Below are 16896 nucleotides of genomic sequence, written 5' to 3' on the forward strand. Positions count from 1 at the left end.
GGGCAAGTGAGAGCCAGATGGGCACTGGATGACTGTGACTCATGGAGGAAAAATAACTAAATATGGGAAAGGATATCCTAAGAGACCGAGAAGCACCATCATATGCATTCTTTGGGCAAACTTGCCAGAAGGAGCACAAGAAGTACCCAGTCACCTTCTCAGAGTTTTCCAAAAGTCCTCAGAGAGATGGAGGACCATGTCTTGCACTGTAAAGCTGTGCAAAACTTGTTTTTAAACTGTATGGTGTCTTTTGTGTATAGTTAACATACTACCAAATGTGTCTTTAGCTACCCCTGTCCTGGTGGTATTTTCAATAGCTACTAACCTTGCCTAGTACATTATGGAGGTTGTAAATTGGCAGAGAAATTTAAAGTAGGTTCTTGTTGGTGCACAGCAAAAATCAGTTATATATAGAAATGGTATCTTATTATCTTCAGTTGTCTCTGTTGCATCCTATATGAACTGTTGTTCTCTTAACTGAATACCACTTTGTAACTGTAAAAATAAAAAGTTGCAGTTACTTTGTTGACATTCTAAATCCTGCTAATACAATTTTCTTATTAAAAAAAAACATACCCTAAACCAATATTTTACTTTAGATAATGTTATGTGCTGCATGAAATAGTTATTCTTTTAAAATTTATTTTTAAGAAATAATTTATGTCACATGTAGTTACTTAAACCCTTAGGAGTTACTTCTTTCTTAAGTAGAAGCATGCCTTTTACAGTGAGACAGTTCATGATTTGTTCTTTGAGAGCTTTATTTTAATAAGGTTCTTCTGCAACTGGATGATGACAAAGTTTGGGTTTGTTGGGATTATTTTTCAGCAACCAATCAGCCAGCCAAATCTATGGAAAAAAGAAAAAAAAAACCCCTTACGTTAATTAATGATTACATATTTCTTCAATATATACTATTTCAATTTAAAATAGTTTCCAAAATCACTTTAAGAATAATAAGAAAATGAGCATTAAAAATTGAAACAGGGGGCTTCCCTGGTGGTGCAGTGGGTAAGAATCCACCTGCTAATGCAGGGGACACGGGTTTGAAAACTGGTCCGGGAAGATCCCACATGCTGCGGAGCAACTAAGCTCGTGTGCCACAACTACTGAGCCTGTACTCTAGAGCCCGTGAGCCACAACTACTGAGCCTGTGTGTGACACAACTACTGAAGCCCATGTGCCTAGAGCCTGTGCTCTGTAAAAAGAGAAACCACCACAATGAGAAGCCCGCCCACCACAAGGAAGAGTAGCCCCCACTCACCGCAACTAGAGAAAGCCTGTGTGCAACAACAAAGAGCCAACACAGCCAAAAATAAATTAATTAATTAAAAAAATTGAAACAATAAGTTTTACATTATGCAATACTGTCAAGTATAGATCCAAACTGGAAAGGAAGGTAAAACTATGTCCATTCACAAATGACATGACCCTATTATATATAGGCAGATCTCCATCAGTTTACTGCACTTTGCAGATAGTGCATTTTTTTTTGTACAAATTGAAGATTTTTGATCACTCTGCATTGAGCAAGAGCAAGATTATTGGCATCATTTTTCTAACAGTACTTGCTGACTTTGTGTCTCCATGTCATATTTTGCTAATTCTCACAATATTTCAAACATTTCCATTATTATTATATTTGTTATAGTGGTCTATGATCAGGGATCTTTAATGTTACTATTGCAAAAAAATTATGACTCACTGAAGGTTCAGATGATGCCTAGCATTTTTTAGCAATAAGGTATTGTTGCACACTTAATTGACTACAGAATAGTGTAACCATAACTTTTATACCCATTGGGAAACCAAAAAATTTGTATGACTTGCTTTACTGCAATACTTGCTTAATTGTGGTGGTCTGGAACCTAACCCACAACATCTCCATGGTATGTCTGTATTAAAAAATCCCAAAGAATCAAAGAAAGCTACTAGTGCTAATAAATTAATATGGCAAAGTTGTAGGTTACAAGATCAATACACAAAAATCAGTTGTGTTTCCATATATCAGCAATGAATGATTCAAAAAGGAAATTAGGAAATCACATTCATTTATAATGGATTTGAAAAAAATATCTAGGAATAAATTTAACCAACTTGTGTCCTGAAAATTATAAAACATTGCCAAAAGAAATTTAAAAACCTAAATAAATGGAAAGACATCCCATGTCCATGGATAGATTTACTAACATTCAGATGCTAAGATGTCAATATTACTCAAAGTGATCTATAGATTCAACACAATCCCCATCAAATTTCCAACAGTTGTTTTTGCAGAAAAGGAAAAGACAATCCTCAAATTCATATGGAATTTCAAGGAGCTCCAAATAGCCAAAACAATCATGAAAAAAGAAAAAAATCAAGTTTAGAATTTGTTCTTCCCAATTTCAATATCTTCTATAAAGCTACAGTAATTAAAACAGCGTGGCATATAGATATACATATAGATCAATGGAATAGACTTGAGAGCCAGAAATAAACCCATATATATATGGTCAACTGATTTTTGACAATGGTATCAAGTCCATTCAGTGGAGAAGATATAGTTTCTTCAACAGATGGTACTAAGAAACTGGATTTCCACATGCAAAAGAATGAAGTTGGACCCCCTATCTCACACCATACATGCCGTGCAGCATGGTCAAAAAAGATAAAATAAAATAAAATAATAAAATGTATGGCATTGGCACAAAAACAGACACATAGATCAATGGAAAAGAACAGACAGCCCAGAAATGAACCCACACTTATATGGTCAATCAATCTATGCCAAAGGAGACAGGAAATACAATGGGGAAAAGATAGTCTCTTCAATAAATAGTTTTAGGAAAATTGAACAGCTACATGCAAAAGAATCGAACTGGACTACTCTCTCACACCATATACAAAAACAAACTAAAAATGGAATAAAGAATTAAATGCAGACAGGAAACCATAAAATTCCTAGAAGAAAACACAGGCATTATGCACTTTGAAATCAGTCTTAGCAATATATTTTTGAAAAATTTTATTGAACTATAGTTGATTCACAATGTTGTATTTTTAGAAATATATTTTTGAATATATCTCCTCAGTCAAGGGAAACAAAAGCAAAAAAACCCAAATGGGATGACATAAAACTAAAACACTTCTGAACAGTGAAGGAAACTATCAACAAAATGAAAAGGCAGCCTACTGAATGGGAGGAGGTATTTGCAAACAATATACCTGATAAGAGGTTAATATTCAATATATACAAGTGACTCATACAACTCAACATCAAAAAAACAAAAAATGAATTTAAAAATGGGCAGAGAACCTGAATAGACATTTTTCTGAGGAAGACAAACAGATGGCCAACAGACACATGCAAAGATGCTCAACATCGCTAATCATCAAGGAAATGCAAATCAAAACCACAAGGAGACATTACCTCACATCAATTAGAATGGCTATCATCAAAAAGAAAAAATAACAAATGTTGGCAAGGACATGGAGAAAAGGGAACCCTGGTGCACTGTTGGTGGGAATATAAATAATTGATACAGCCACTACAGAAAGCAATATGAAGGTTCCTCAAAAAGTTAGAATCACAACTACCATATGATCTAGCAATTCCGCTTCTGGGTACTTTTCTGAAGAAAACAAAAACACTAATTTGAAAACATATATGCACCCCTATGTTCATTGCAGTATTATTTACAATAGCCAAGATAGGGAAGCAACCTAAGTCAATATATGAACAGATTAAAAAGATGTGATAGAGGGCAGACAGCAGAAGCATGCAGAACTACAATCCTTCAGCCTGTGGAACAAAAACCACATTCACAGAAATATACACAAGATGAAAAGGCAGAGGGCTACGTACCAGATGAAGGAACAAGATAAACCCCCCGAAAAACAACTAAATGGAGATAGGCAACCTTCCAGAAAAAGAATTCAGAATAATGATAGTGAAGATGATCCAGGACCTCAAAAAAAGAATGGAGGCAAATATCGAGAATATGCAAGAAATGTTTAACAAAAATCTAGAAGAATTAAAAGTACAAACAAACACAGATGAACAATACAAAAACTGAAATGAAAACTAAACTAGGGCTTCCCTGGTGGCACAGTGGTTGAGAGTCCGCCTGCCAATGCAGGGGACACAGGATCGTGCCCCAGTCCAGGAATATCCCACATGCCGTGGAGCAGCTGGGCCCGTGAGCCATTGCTGCTGAGCCTGTGCATGCGGAGCCTGTGCTCCGCAACAGGAGAGGCCACAACATTGAGTGGCCCACGTACTGCCAAAAAAAAAAAAAAAAAAACTACACTAGAAGGAATCAATAGCAGAATAACTGAGGCAGAAGAACGGATAAGCGACCTGAAAGACAGAATGGTGGAATTCACTGCTACACAACAGAAGAAAGAATGAAAAGAAATGAAGACAGCCTAAGAGACTTCTGGGACAACATTAAACACAACAACATTTGCATTATAGGGGTCCCAGAAGGAGAAGAGAGAGAGAAAGGACCCGAGAAAATATTTGAAGAGATTATAGTCAAAAACTTCCCTAACACAGGAAAGGAAATAGCCACCCAAGTCCAGGAACTGCAGAGAGTCCCATACAGGATAAACCCAAGGAGAAACACGCAGAGACACGTAGTAATCAAATTGGCAAAAATTAAAGACAATGAAAAATTATTGAAAGCAGCAAGGGAAAAACGACAAATAACATACAAGGGAACTCCCATAAGGTTAAGGTGATTTCTCAGCAGAAACCCTACAAGCCAGAATGGAGTGGCATGATATACTTAAAGTGATGAAAGGGAAGAACCTACAACCAACATTACTCTACCTGGCAAGGATCTCATTCATATTCTATGGAGAAATCAAAAGCTTTACAGACAAGCAAAAGCTAAGAGGATTCAGCATCACCAAACCAGCTCTACAACAAATGCTAAAGGAACTTCTCTAAGTGGGAAACCCAAGAGAAGAAAAGGACCTACAAAAACAAACCCAAAACAATTAAGAAAACGGTAATAGGAACATACATATCGATAATTACCTTAAACGTGAATGGATTAAACGCTCCAACCAAAAGATACAGGCTTGCTGAATGGATACAAAAACAAGACCCATATATATGCTGTCTACAAGATACCCACTTCAGACCTAGGGGCACATACAGACTGAAAGTGAGGGGATGGTAAAAGATATTCCATGCAAATGGAAATCAAAAGAAAGCTGGAGTAGCAATACTCATATCAGATAAAATAGACTTTAAAATAAAGAATGTTACAAGAGACAAGGAAGGACGCTACATAATGATCAAGGGATCAATCCAAGAAGAAGATATAACAATTATAAATGTATATGCACCCAACATAGGAGCACCTCAATACATAAGGCAACTGCTAACAGCTATAAAAGAGGAAATCGACAGTAACACAATAATAGTGGGGGACTTTAACACCTCACTTACACCAATGGACAGATCATCCAAACAGAAAATTAATAAGGAAACACAAGCTTTAAATGACACAATAGACCAGATAGATTTAATTGATATTTATAGGACATTCCATCCAAAAACAGCAGATTGCACTTTCTTCTCAAGTGCACACGGAACATTCTCCAGGACGGATCACATCTTGGGTCACAAATCAAGCCTCAGCAAATTAAGAAAACTGAAATCATATCAAGCATCTTTTCTGACCACAACGCTATCATATTAGAAATCAATTACAGGGAAAAAAATGTAAAAAACACAGACACATGGAGGCTAAACGATACGTTACTAAACAACCAAGAGATCACTGAAGAAATCAAAGAGGAAATCAAAAAATACCTAGAGACAAATGAGAATGAAAACACGACGATCCAAAACCTATGGGATGCAGCAAAAGCAGTTCTAAGAGGGAAGTTTATAGCTATACAAGCCTACCTCAAGAAACAAGAAACAACTCAAATAAACAATCTAACCTTATACCTAAAGGAACTAGAGAAAGAAAAACAAACAAAACCCAAAGTTAGCAGAAGCAGAGAAATCACAAAGATCAGAGCAGGGCTTCCATGGTGGTGCAGTGGTTGAGAGTCCGCCTGCCGATGCAGGGGACACAGGTTCGTGACCCAGTCCGGGAAGATCCCACATGCCGTGGAGCAGCTGGGCCTGTGAGCCATGGCCGCTGAGCCTGCTCGTCTGGAGCCTGTGCTCCACAATGGGAGGGCCACAACAGTGAGAGGCCTGCATACCGCAAAAAAAAGAAAAGAAAAGAAAAATCTTCCAACTAACAAAAGTCCAGGACCAAATGGCTTCACAGGTGAATTCTATCAAACATTTAGAGAAGAGCTAACACCCATCCTTCTCAAACTCCTCCAAAAAATTGCAGAGGAAAGAACACTCCCAAACTCATTCTATGAGGCCACCATCACCCTGATACCAAAACCAGACAAAGATAGTACAAAAAAAATTACAGACCAATATTACTCATGAATATAGATGCAAAAGTCCTCAACAAAATACTAGCAAACAGAATCCAACAACTCATTAAAAGAATCATACACCATGTTCAAGCGGGATTTTTCTCAGGGATGCAAGGATTTTTCAATATACACAAATCAGTCATTGTGATACACCATATTAACAAATGGAAGAAGAAATACCATATGATCATCTCAATAGATGCAGAAAAAGCTTTTGACAAAATTCAACACCCATTTATGATAAAAACTCTCCAGAAAGTGGGCATAGAGGGAACCCACCTCAACATAATAAAGGCCATATACAACAAACCCACAGCAAACATCATTCTCAATGCTGAAAAACTGAAAGCATTTCCTCTAAGATCAGGAACAAGACAAGGATGTCCAATCTCACACTCTTATTCAACATAGTTTTGGAAGTCCTAACCATGGCAATCAGAGAAGAAAAAGAAATAAAAGAATTACAAATTGGAAAAGAAGAAGTAAAACAGATGACATGATACTATACAAATAGAATCCTAGAGATGCCACCAGAAAACTACTAGAGCTGATCAATGAATTTGGTAAAGTTGTAGGATACAAAATTAATGCACAGGAATCTCTTCCTTTCCTATACACTAATGTTAAAAAAATCTGAAAGAGAAATTAAGGAAGCACTGCTATTCACCATTGCAACAAAAAGAATAAAATACCTAGGAAGAAATCTACCTAGGGAGACAAAAGATGTGTATGCAGAAAACTATAAGACACTGATGAAAGAAATTAAAGATGATACAAACAGATGGAGAGATATACCATGTTCTTGGATTGGAAGAATCAATATTGTGAAAATGACTGTACTACCCAAAGCAATCTGCAGATTCAGTGCAATCCCTATCAAATTACCAATGGCATTTTTCACAGAACTAGAACAAAAAATCTTGAAATTTATATGGAGACACGAAAGACCCCGAATAGCCAAAGCAGTCTTGAGGGAAAAAAACGGAGCTGGAGGAATCAGACTCCCTGACTTCAGACTATACTACAAAGCTACAGTAATCAAGACAGTATGGTACTGGCAGAAAAACAGAAATATAGATCAATGGAACAGGATAGAAAGCCCAGAGATAAACCCACGCACTTATGGTCAACTAATCTATGACAAAGGAGCCAAGGATATACAATGGAGAAAAGACAGTCTCTTCAATAAGTGGTGCTGCGAAAACTGGACAGCTACATGTAAAAGAATGAAATTAGAACACTCCCTAACACCATACACAAAAGTAAACTCAAAATGGATTAGAGACCTAAATGTAAGACCGGACACTATAAAACTCTTAGAGGAAAACATAGGAAGAACACTTTTTGACATAAATCACAGCAAGACCTTTTTTGATCCACCTCCTAGAGTAATGGAAATAAAATAAAAAATAAACAAATGGGACCTAATGTAACTTCAAAGCCTTTGCACAGCAAAGGAAACCGTAAACAAGACGAAAGACAGCCCTCATAATGGGAGAAAATACTTGAAAACGAATCAATGGGAAATACTTGCAAATGAATCAATGGAATCAATCAATCTCCAAAATATATAAACAGCTCATGCAGCTCAATATTAAAAAAACAAACAACCCAATCCAAAAATGGGCAGAAGACCTAAATAGACATTTCTCCAAAGAAGACACACAGATGGCCAAGAGGCACATGAAAAGCTGCTCAACATCACTAATTATTAGAGAAATTCAAATCAAAACTACAATGAGGTATCACCTCACACCAGTTAGAATGGGCATCATCAGAAATCTACAAACAACAAATGCTGGACAGGGTGTGGAGTAAAAGGAACCCTCGGGCTTCCCTGGTGGCGCAGTGGTTGACAGTCCGCCTGCCAATGCAGGGGACACGGGTTCATGCCCCTGTCTGGGAGGATCCCACGTGCAAAAGAGTAGCTGGGCCTGTGAGCCATGGCTGCTGAGCCTGCGCGTCCCGAGCCTGTGCTCTGCAATGGGAGAGGCCACAGCAGTGAGAGGCCCGCGTACCAAAAAGAAAAAAAAAAAATCTACAAACAATAAATGCTGGAGAGGGTGTGAAGAAAAGGGAACCTTCTTGCACTGTTGGTGGGAATGTAAATTGATATGGCCACTACGGAGAACAGTATGGAGGTTCCTTAAAAAACTAAAAATAGAATTACCATATGATCCAGCAATGCCACTAATGGGCATATACCCAGAGAAAACCGTAATTCAAAAAGACACAAGCACCCCAATGTTCACTGCAGCACTATTTACAATAGCCAGGTCATGGAAGCAACCTAAATGCCCATCGACAGATGAATGGATAAAAAAGATGTGGTACATATATACAATGGAATATTACTCAGCCATAAAAAGAACAAAATTGGGTCATTTGTTGAGATGTGGATGGATCTAGTGACTGTCATACAGAGTGAAGTAAGTCAGAAAAACAAATATCGTATATTAACGCATATATGTGGAAGCTAGAAAAATGGTACAGTTGAACTGGTTTGCAGGGCAGAAATTGAGACACAGATGTAGAGAACAAACATATGGACACCAAGGCGGGAAAGTGGTGGGTGGTGGGGGTATGGGTGTGCTGAATTGGGTGATTGGGATTGACATGTATACACTGATGTGTATAAAACTGATGACTAATAAGAACCTGCTGTATAAAAAAATTAATAAAATAAAATTCAAAAAAAATGATGTGACATATGTACACACACACACACACACACACACACAATGGAATATTACTCAACCGTAAAAAAAGAAAATTTGTCATTTGCAACAAGATGGATAAACCTAGAAGGTATTACACTAGTGAAATAAATCAGAGAAAGATAAATACCATATGATTTCACTTATGTGTGGAATCTAAAAACCAAAACAAATGAATAAATATAACAAAACAGAGTCATAGATAGAGAGAACAAAGAGGTGATTGCCGGAGACAAGTGGGGTTGGGAATAAGTGAAAGAGGAGAGGGATATTAAGAGATATAAACTTCCAGTTACAAAATAAATGTCACAGGGATGAAATGTACCGCATGGGGAATATAGTCAACAACATTTCAATAACTTTGTATGGTGACAGGTGGTAACTAGACTTAATCATAGTGATCATTCTGTACTGTACAGAAATATCAAATCACTATGTCGTGCACCTGGAACTAATATAGTGTTGTAGATTAATTATAATTCAGTAATAAAAAAGGAATTCATACAAAACTCCAACAGATAACTGGACAAAAGATAAACAGATAATTCACAAAGGAGGAAATACAACTAAACATAGAGGGAAATGTTTAACCTCACCATTGTGTGAGGTTAGAACAACTGAATGGAAGTTAAAACAATTGAATTACCATCTTTAATCTATTTTTCCTCTCATCAAATCAGTCCCACTCCCACTCCAGTGTTTTTAACTTAATAAATAAATTTATTTAAAAAAAAGAAAGCAATGTGAGAGTATGTATTGTGACTGAAAATATTCACATTAGAAATTATAATGCAAAACAAAATTAAGAAAATTCTGAAAAAAAAGAGTAATTGAAAGGTTTAGAACTGACTTTGAAATATATTACAAACCTATGACTTAAAGCAATGTGGTACTTACAAATGAACAGATGAAATTAACAAACCAAAAAAAAAAAAAGAGAAACCCACTAAATGCATGTAAGAACTTAGTATATATTAACAGTGGGTTTTTAAATCGATGAAGAAAATACATACTGTTCAATAAATGGTTTTTGTCAATTGAGTAACCAAGTGGAAAATAAAATAAAATGTGGCTCTCTACCTCACTCCCTATAGCAAAAAAATATTCCAGATGACCAAAGACATATACATGGGGGGAGAAAAAGGAAATATTAAAAAGTACTAGAAGGCAGAATGAGAGAATGTTACTTATAATCTTGAAACAGAAAACCTTCTTCAAATATAACAGAAACCTGGAAGGCATAAAAGAGCTCAACAAATATAGTACAAAAATATTAAAATATATCCTGGAAGTAGTATTAAACTGAGAAAATCTAGTAACCAACAAAATATGTTGGTTAAAATATGTTTAATTTCTTAAACATAGAGAGTACCAATACAGTAAGAAAAAGACCTAGACGATCAAGCGCTGGCAAATGGACAAAGGCCTGGGGTAGGAAGTTCACAGAAAAGGAAATGCAAATGGCTTTAAGTAGCATATACTAAAAGATACTCAAACTCACTCATAACAAAAGAAATACAAATTAAGTTACGAGATAACCACTTTTCACCTGAGATTGGTAAAAAAAAAAAATAAAACCCACAAAACTTGAAAAAACATCAGGTACTCTCATTCACTTTTTAAAATTTAATTAATAATTTATTTTTGGCTACATTGGGTCTTTGTTGCTGCACGCGGTCTTCTCATTGTGGTGGCTTCTCTTATTGCAGAGCCTAGGCTCTAGGCACGCAGGCTTCAGTAGTTGTAGCTCACGGGCTCTAGAGTTCAGGCTTCAGTAATGGTGGCACATGCGCTCAGCAGTTGTGGCTCACGGGCTGTAGAGTGCAGGCTCAGTAGTTGTGGCTCTCGGGCTTAGTTGCTCCACAGCATGTGGGATCTTCCTGGACCAGGGCTCGAACCTGTGTCCCCTGCATTGGCAGATGGATTCTTAACCACTGCACCACCAGGGGACTCAGGGAAGTCCCCTCTCATTCATTTTTGATCAGAGTATAAAATGGTACAACCACTACAAAAGGTAATTTGGCAATATTTATCCAAATTAAAAATGCACACATCGGGCTTCCCTGGTGGCGCAGTGGTTGAGAGTCCGCCTGCCGATGCAGGGGACGCGGGTTTGTGCCCCGGTCCGGGAGGATCCCACATGCCGCGGAGCGGCTGGGCCCGTGAGCCATGGCCGCTGAGCCTGCGGGTCTGGAGCCTGTGCTCCGCAGCGCGAGAGGCCACAACAGTGAGAGGCCCGTGTACTGAAAAAAAAAAAAAAAAAAAAAAAAAGCACATATCAAAAACATCAAAATAACATTCTTTTTGACTTCGTATTTTCATTTGTAGAAATTTATTCTACAAATAAATGGTATGCTGACAAATGAATGAAGATATTCACTGTAGCAGTTTATAATAACAAAAGAGTGGAAACAACCTGAACAACCATCCATATGTGACTAATTAATAAATTGTAGGGAATTCCCTGGTGGTCCAGTGGTTAGGACTCCGCCCTTCCACTGAAGGGGGCATGGGTTCGATCCCTGGTCAGGGAACTAAGATCCCACAAGCTGCACGGCCAAAAAAAAATTTTTTAAATTTGTAGAAAATCCATAAAACAGAATGCCATAAGCTGTTCTTTTAAAATGGGGCAATTTTGTTTATGGTGCTATTTAATAATTTATAATACATATTAAGTATATAAGGTAAAAAGCGTCAAATAGTGTGTTTAGTAGCTAGCATTTGTATCTATATGTGTTTTTAAGTACATATAAATAATAAGTATTTTATTTTATGCTTATATATGTATAGAGTTTCTCTGAAAGGATATACTAGAAGCTGGTAACAATAATTAACTCCAAGGAACAACTGGGTAGCTGAGGAAGAGGAATGGAAAGGAGAGTTACTTTTCACTATATATCCTTTCGGAACTTTTAAATTTTATACCATATTCCAACATTGCTTATTCAAAAAATTAAACAGCTTAAAAAATAAGTAAGTTTTTTAAGGGATAAATTTTTTTTTTTAATTTCATGTTTTGAATTATAATTTGACTTTTTGATCTCTTTCCAAATGAAATAATCTCAATGTGTGAAAAGTGTTATACTCAGAGATGTTTATTGCTACAGTATTTATAATAGCAAACAACTCAAACAGCAAAAGAATGGTAAAGGTAACAAAAGAAACATCATGTAACTATTAAAATAATCTCTATAAAATATATACTTAAATATACCAATATTTATGGGATATGTGTTTATATGTAGTGATATAAAAAAATAAAATCTGGGCAAAGAAAAAAAAAACAGGACTAGTTTTTTTGAAACTAAACAGGATTAGTTTCATTGGAGATATAGGCTTTAAAAACCAAACCAAACCAAACCAAACCAAAACCAGTAATAGCAGCAGCTAATGTTTGAGCACTTACGCACCAAGCACTTTAAGAATTTTACATGCACTAATACATTTAATCCTAACAATATCCCTACTAGGTAGACAGTTGCCAATATACCTACATCTTATTGATGAGAATAAAGAGACTCAGAGAGAGGTTAGGTGTCTAGAGTCAGAGCTGAATCTAAGCAAGATGACTTGGGAGACCATGTTTAGGAAATGGAACCAGGAGTATCTTTTTCTTCTCTTCTTTACATTTTTCAGTAGTTTCAGGTTTCTTACTAAATGAAAATATACTATTTTCACAATGAAAAAAGACATATTAAAGAAATAACCTGTCAATCTTTTTCTTTTTGGTAAAAGTGGTAATGTTAGTGGGAAAGATTAAATCTTTTGTCTTCCAAAGGGGATTCCCTTTGAGAATGCTAACAAAGGCTAGAGATATTATTTTGGTACGGCTGGTATTAAAATAACCTTCCTTGATTATCTCAGATGGGTGGGAGTATCTATAAAGAAGGACCCCGGCTGACACTTGGCCCTGGACAATTATCCTAGGTCCTCATACTCAACCGTTCTTCCCCCTGAATGAGCAATGTTGAGGCCTCTAGGTATGTGAATAAATGTTTTCTGTTAAAAAAATTTAGATTGCAAAAAAAAAAAAAAAAAAAAAATTTAGATAGCATGAGAAACAAAAATGTTGAACACAATTCAAGTAAATAATTTTATCATTTGATTATATAAATTATATACAAAAACAATGCTCAGCAATGAAAGGATGCAAAATGACTGAAAATGTACTTAGGAAGAATTTTTTTTTAAGAGTTAAAGCACAGCAAGAAAATAAGTATAACTGACCCTTGAGCAACATAGGTTTGAACTGCGGGGGGTCCACTTACACGCAGATTTTTTTCCAATAGTAAATACTACAGTACTACACAATCCACGACTGGCTGAACTCAGGATGCAGAATCACAGATACAGAGGAAATGAAGATACGAGGGTCTACTATAAGTTTTATGTCAGATTTTTGACGGCACAAAGGGTCAGTGCCCCTAACCCCGACTCTCAAGGGTCAACTATAATCAAAAGTTATACAAAATGAAGTATCTAAAATGTATATATAAAGTTTTTTTAAATGACTCTCAATATGTTTCAAAGAATATAATATTTTAACTATGAAAACTATAGACAATATTGTTCAGTATGAATAAAAAGATTTCTTACAAAAGGATCTGCTGGTTTTTGCTTACAAAGCTCTGAAAGTCCTTTAAGCAGAGTTGGCATTACGTGCACATTTAAATAGTCCTTAGCAGCTTGTCCAACTGGAATGGGCTCAACAATCACTGCAAATACAAATGATTAAAGCTAATATAAATGATGAAATATTACACAATCATTAAAAAGGACACCTTCAAATAAATTTTAACAGCATGAGAAATACTTGAGTTATTTTTTTAAAAAAAGGAAACAGAACTATATACCTAATATTTTGTTCAAAAACACACAAGCACACACATACAGAAAATAATAAGACTCATAAGACTGGCAAAAAAACCCATCAAAATGCTGACAGTGCTCATACATAAGATTCCGATGATATTTTCAACAATCTCCTTTTCTGCATTTACATTTCCATGTTTTTTACAGTAAATACATAATGGACAATATTATGAAAAAGAAAAATATGAAGAATGTGTATAATCTAGGAGATTAATTCATCACAAAAATTAACTCCTGTCAACAAAATGGTAGGCATTTTGCAAAGTGTTACAGATACAACAGTGAATAATACATGCTTCTTGCTCTCTTACAGACTACTGAATATACACATAAAACCTATTTCTATAATAGTCTGAATATTCCTGCTGTTATTTTTCAGGTTTTAAAATAAATAATGTAAGATTTAGGGAAATTTTAGTGTTTTCAGCTTTTTTGAACACTATGTAGGTGAACCAGACTTGCAGTACAACAAAAAATATATTTCTACCAGAAAGAAATGTGTAACTCTTCATAGGTCTTTTGAGGTTGATCTCCATCAATGTGCTTTTTTCTTTTTTAATAAAATTTTTAATTTATTTTTGGCTGAGCTACGTTTTCATTGCTGGGCGCAGGCCTTTTCCAGTTGTGGCAAGTGGAACTACTCTTCGTTGTGGTGAACGGGCTTCTCACTGTGGTGGCCTCTCTTGTTGCAGAGCATGGGCTCTAGGTGCGCAGGCTTCAGTAGTTGTGGCTCGCAGGCTCAGTAGCTGTGCCTCACGGGCTTAGTTGCTCCGTGGCATGTGGGATCTTCCCAGACCAGGGCTTGAACCCATGTCCCCTGCATTGGCAGGCAGATTCTTAACCACTGCGCCACGAAGGAAGTCCCAATGTGCTACTTTTGATAAAGATAAGAAAGCAAAGCGACTAGTCTCATGTGTTCAGATCTAAATCCTCACTGACTGAAGGCAAAGGAAGGTGGGAGGATAATTTCTGTATGACTGTATGTATATGTGTATAGGCGCAGTCTCAATGAGACAAAGACTAACAATGGGAGTCATTTGCCAGGATGCCATGAAGAGCTGGGAGAAGTCTCACAGGTATTGGGTAACAGGCTCCTTTCCTATTAGTCTCATGATAGTACCCTTTATTACACTGATTACTGTAATAATTTTGTTTCATTTTGATGATATAAATATTTGTCATCTGTCTCTTCTACTCTGTAAGACCATGTTAAGACAATGTTTATCATGTTCACTGGCCCCAGGTCCTTTTATATTATTTTAAACATGAAAATCTGAAAAAAAATAAAAATAAATTAAAAAATAAAAATGAAAATCTGATTATATCGCTTTCATCCTTAAAATGCTTCACTGATTCCTTCTTTTTCTGTTTTTTTTCTTTTTTTTTTTGCAATACGCAAGCCTCTCACTGTTGTGGCCTCTCCCATTGCGGAGCACAGGCTCCAGACCTGCAGGCTCAGCGGCCATGGCTCATGGGCCCAGCCGCTCCGCGGCATGTGGGATCCTCCCAGACCAGGGCACGAACCCGCGTCCCCTGCATCGGCAGGCGGACTCTCAACCACTGCGCCACCAGGGAAGCCCCTGGTTTTTTTTTATACAGCAGGTTCTTATTAGGTATCCATTTTATACATAGTAGTGTATACATGTCAATCCCAATCGCCCAGTTCATCACACCACCACACCCCCCGCCACTTTCCCCCCTTGGTGTCCATACATTTGTTCTCTACATCTGTGTCTCAATTTCTGCCCTGCAAACCAGTTCATCTGTACCATTTTTCTAGGTTCCACATATATGCGTTAATATACAATATTTGTTTTTCTCTTCCTGACTTACTTCACTCTGTGTGACAGTCTCTAGATGCATCCACGTCTCAACAAGTGACTCAATCTCATTCCTTTTTATGGCTGAGTAATATTCCATTTTATATATGTACCACATCTTCTTTATCCATTCATCTGTCGATGGGCATTTAGGTTGCTTCCATGACCTGGCTATTGTAAATAGTGCTGCAGTGAACATTGGGGTGCATGTGGCTTTTTGAATTACGGTTTTCTCTGGGTATATGCACAGTAGTGGGATTGCTGGATCATATGGTAATTCTATTTTTAGTTTTTTAAGGAACCTCCATAATGTTCTCCATAGTGGCCATATCAATTTACATTCCCACCAAGAGTGCAAGAGGGTTCCCTTTCCTCCACACCCTCCCCAGCATTTGTTGTTTGTAGATTTTCTGATGATGCCCTATCTAACTGGTGTGAGGTGTTACCTCATTGTAGTTTTGATTTGCATTTCGCTAATAACTAGTAATGCTGAGCAGCTTTTCATGTGCTTCTTGGCCATCTGTATGTCTTCTTTAGAGAAATGTATATTTAGGTCTTCTGCCCATTTTTGGATTGGGTTGTTGTTTTTTTAATATTGAGCTGCATGAGCTGTTTATATATTTTGGAGATTAATCCTTTGTCCATCGATTCATTTGCAAATATTTTCTCCCATTCTGAGGGTTGTCTTTTCATCTTGTTTGTAGTTTATTTTGCTGTGCAAAAGCTTTGAAGTTTCATTAGGTCCCATTTGTTTATTTTTGATTTTATTTCCATTACTCTAGGAGGTGGATCAAAAAAGGTCTTGCTGTGATTTATGTCAAAGAGTGTTCTTCCTATGTTTTCCTCTAAGAGTTTTATAGTGTCCAGTCTTACATTTAGGCCTCGAATCCATTTTGAGTTTATTTTTGTGTATGGTGTTAGGGAGTGTTCTAATTTCATTCTTTTACATGTAGCTGTCCAGTTTTCGCAGCACCACTTATTGAAGAGACAGTCTTTTCTCCATTGTATATCCTTGGCTCCTTTGTCATAGATTAGTTGACTAT

General features: G+C 36.6%; 1 protein-coding gene across 1 annotated transcript in view; it reads right to left on the reverse strand.

Annotated features, from left to right (window-relative positions):
* Positions 1-765: 765 nt before the first annotated feature.
* Positions 766-16896, reverse strand: part of NME5 (NME/NM23 family member 5) — a gene marked incomplete at both ends in the record, with an annotated part of 32621 nt that continues 16490 nt past the window's right edge. Inside the window, 2 exons of the mRNA XM_082652542.1 lie at positions 766-849; positions 13758-13876. Coding sequence (XP_082508668.1) covers positions 766-849; positions 13758-13876 — 203 coding nt within the window. The remainder of the gene's footprint in view (positions 850-13757; positions 13877-16896) is intronic.

The sequence above is a fragment of the Grampus griseus genome (assembly GCF_964374135.1).
Source record: "Grampus griseus genome assembly, chromosome: 3".
Classification (NCBI taxonomy): Eukaryota; Metazoa; Chordata; class Mammalia; order Artiodactyla; family Delphinidae; genus Grampus; species Grampus griseus.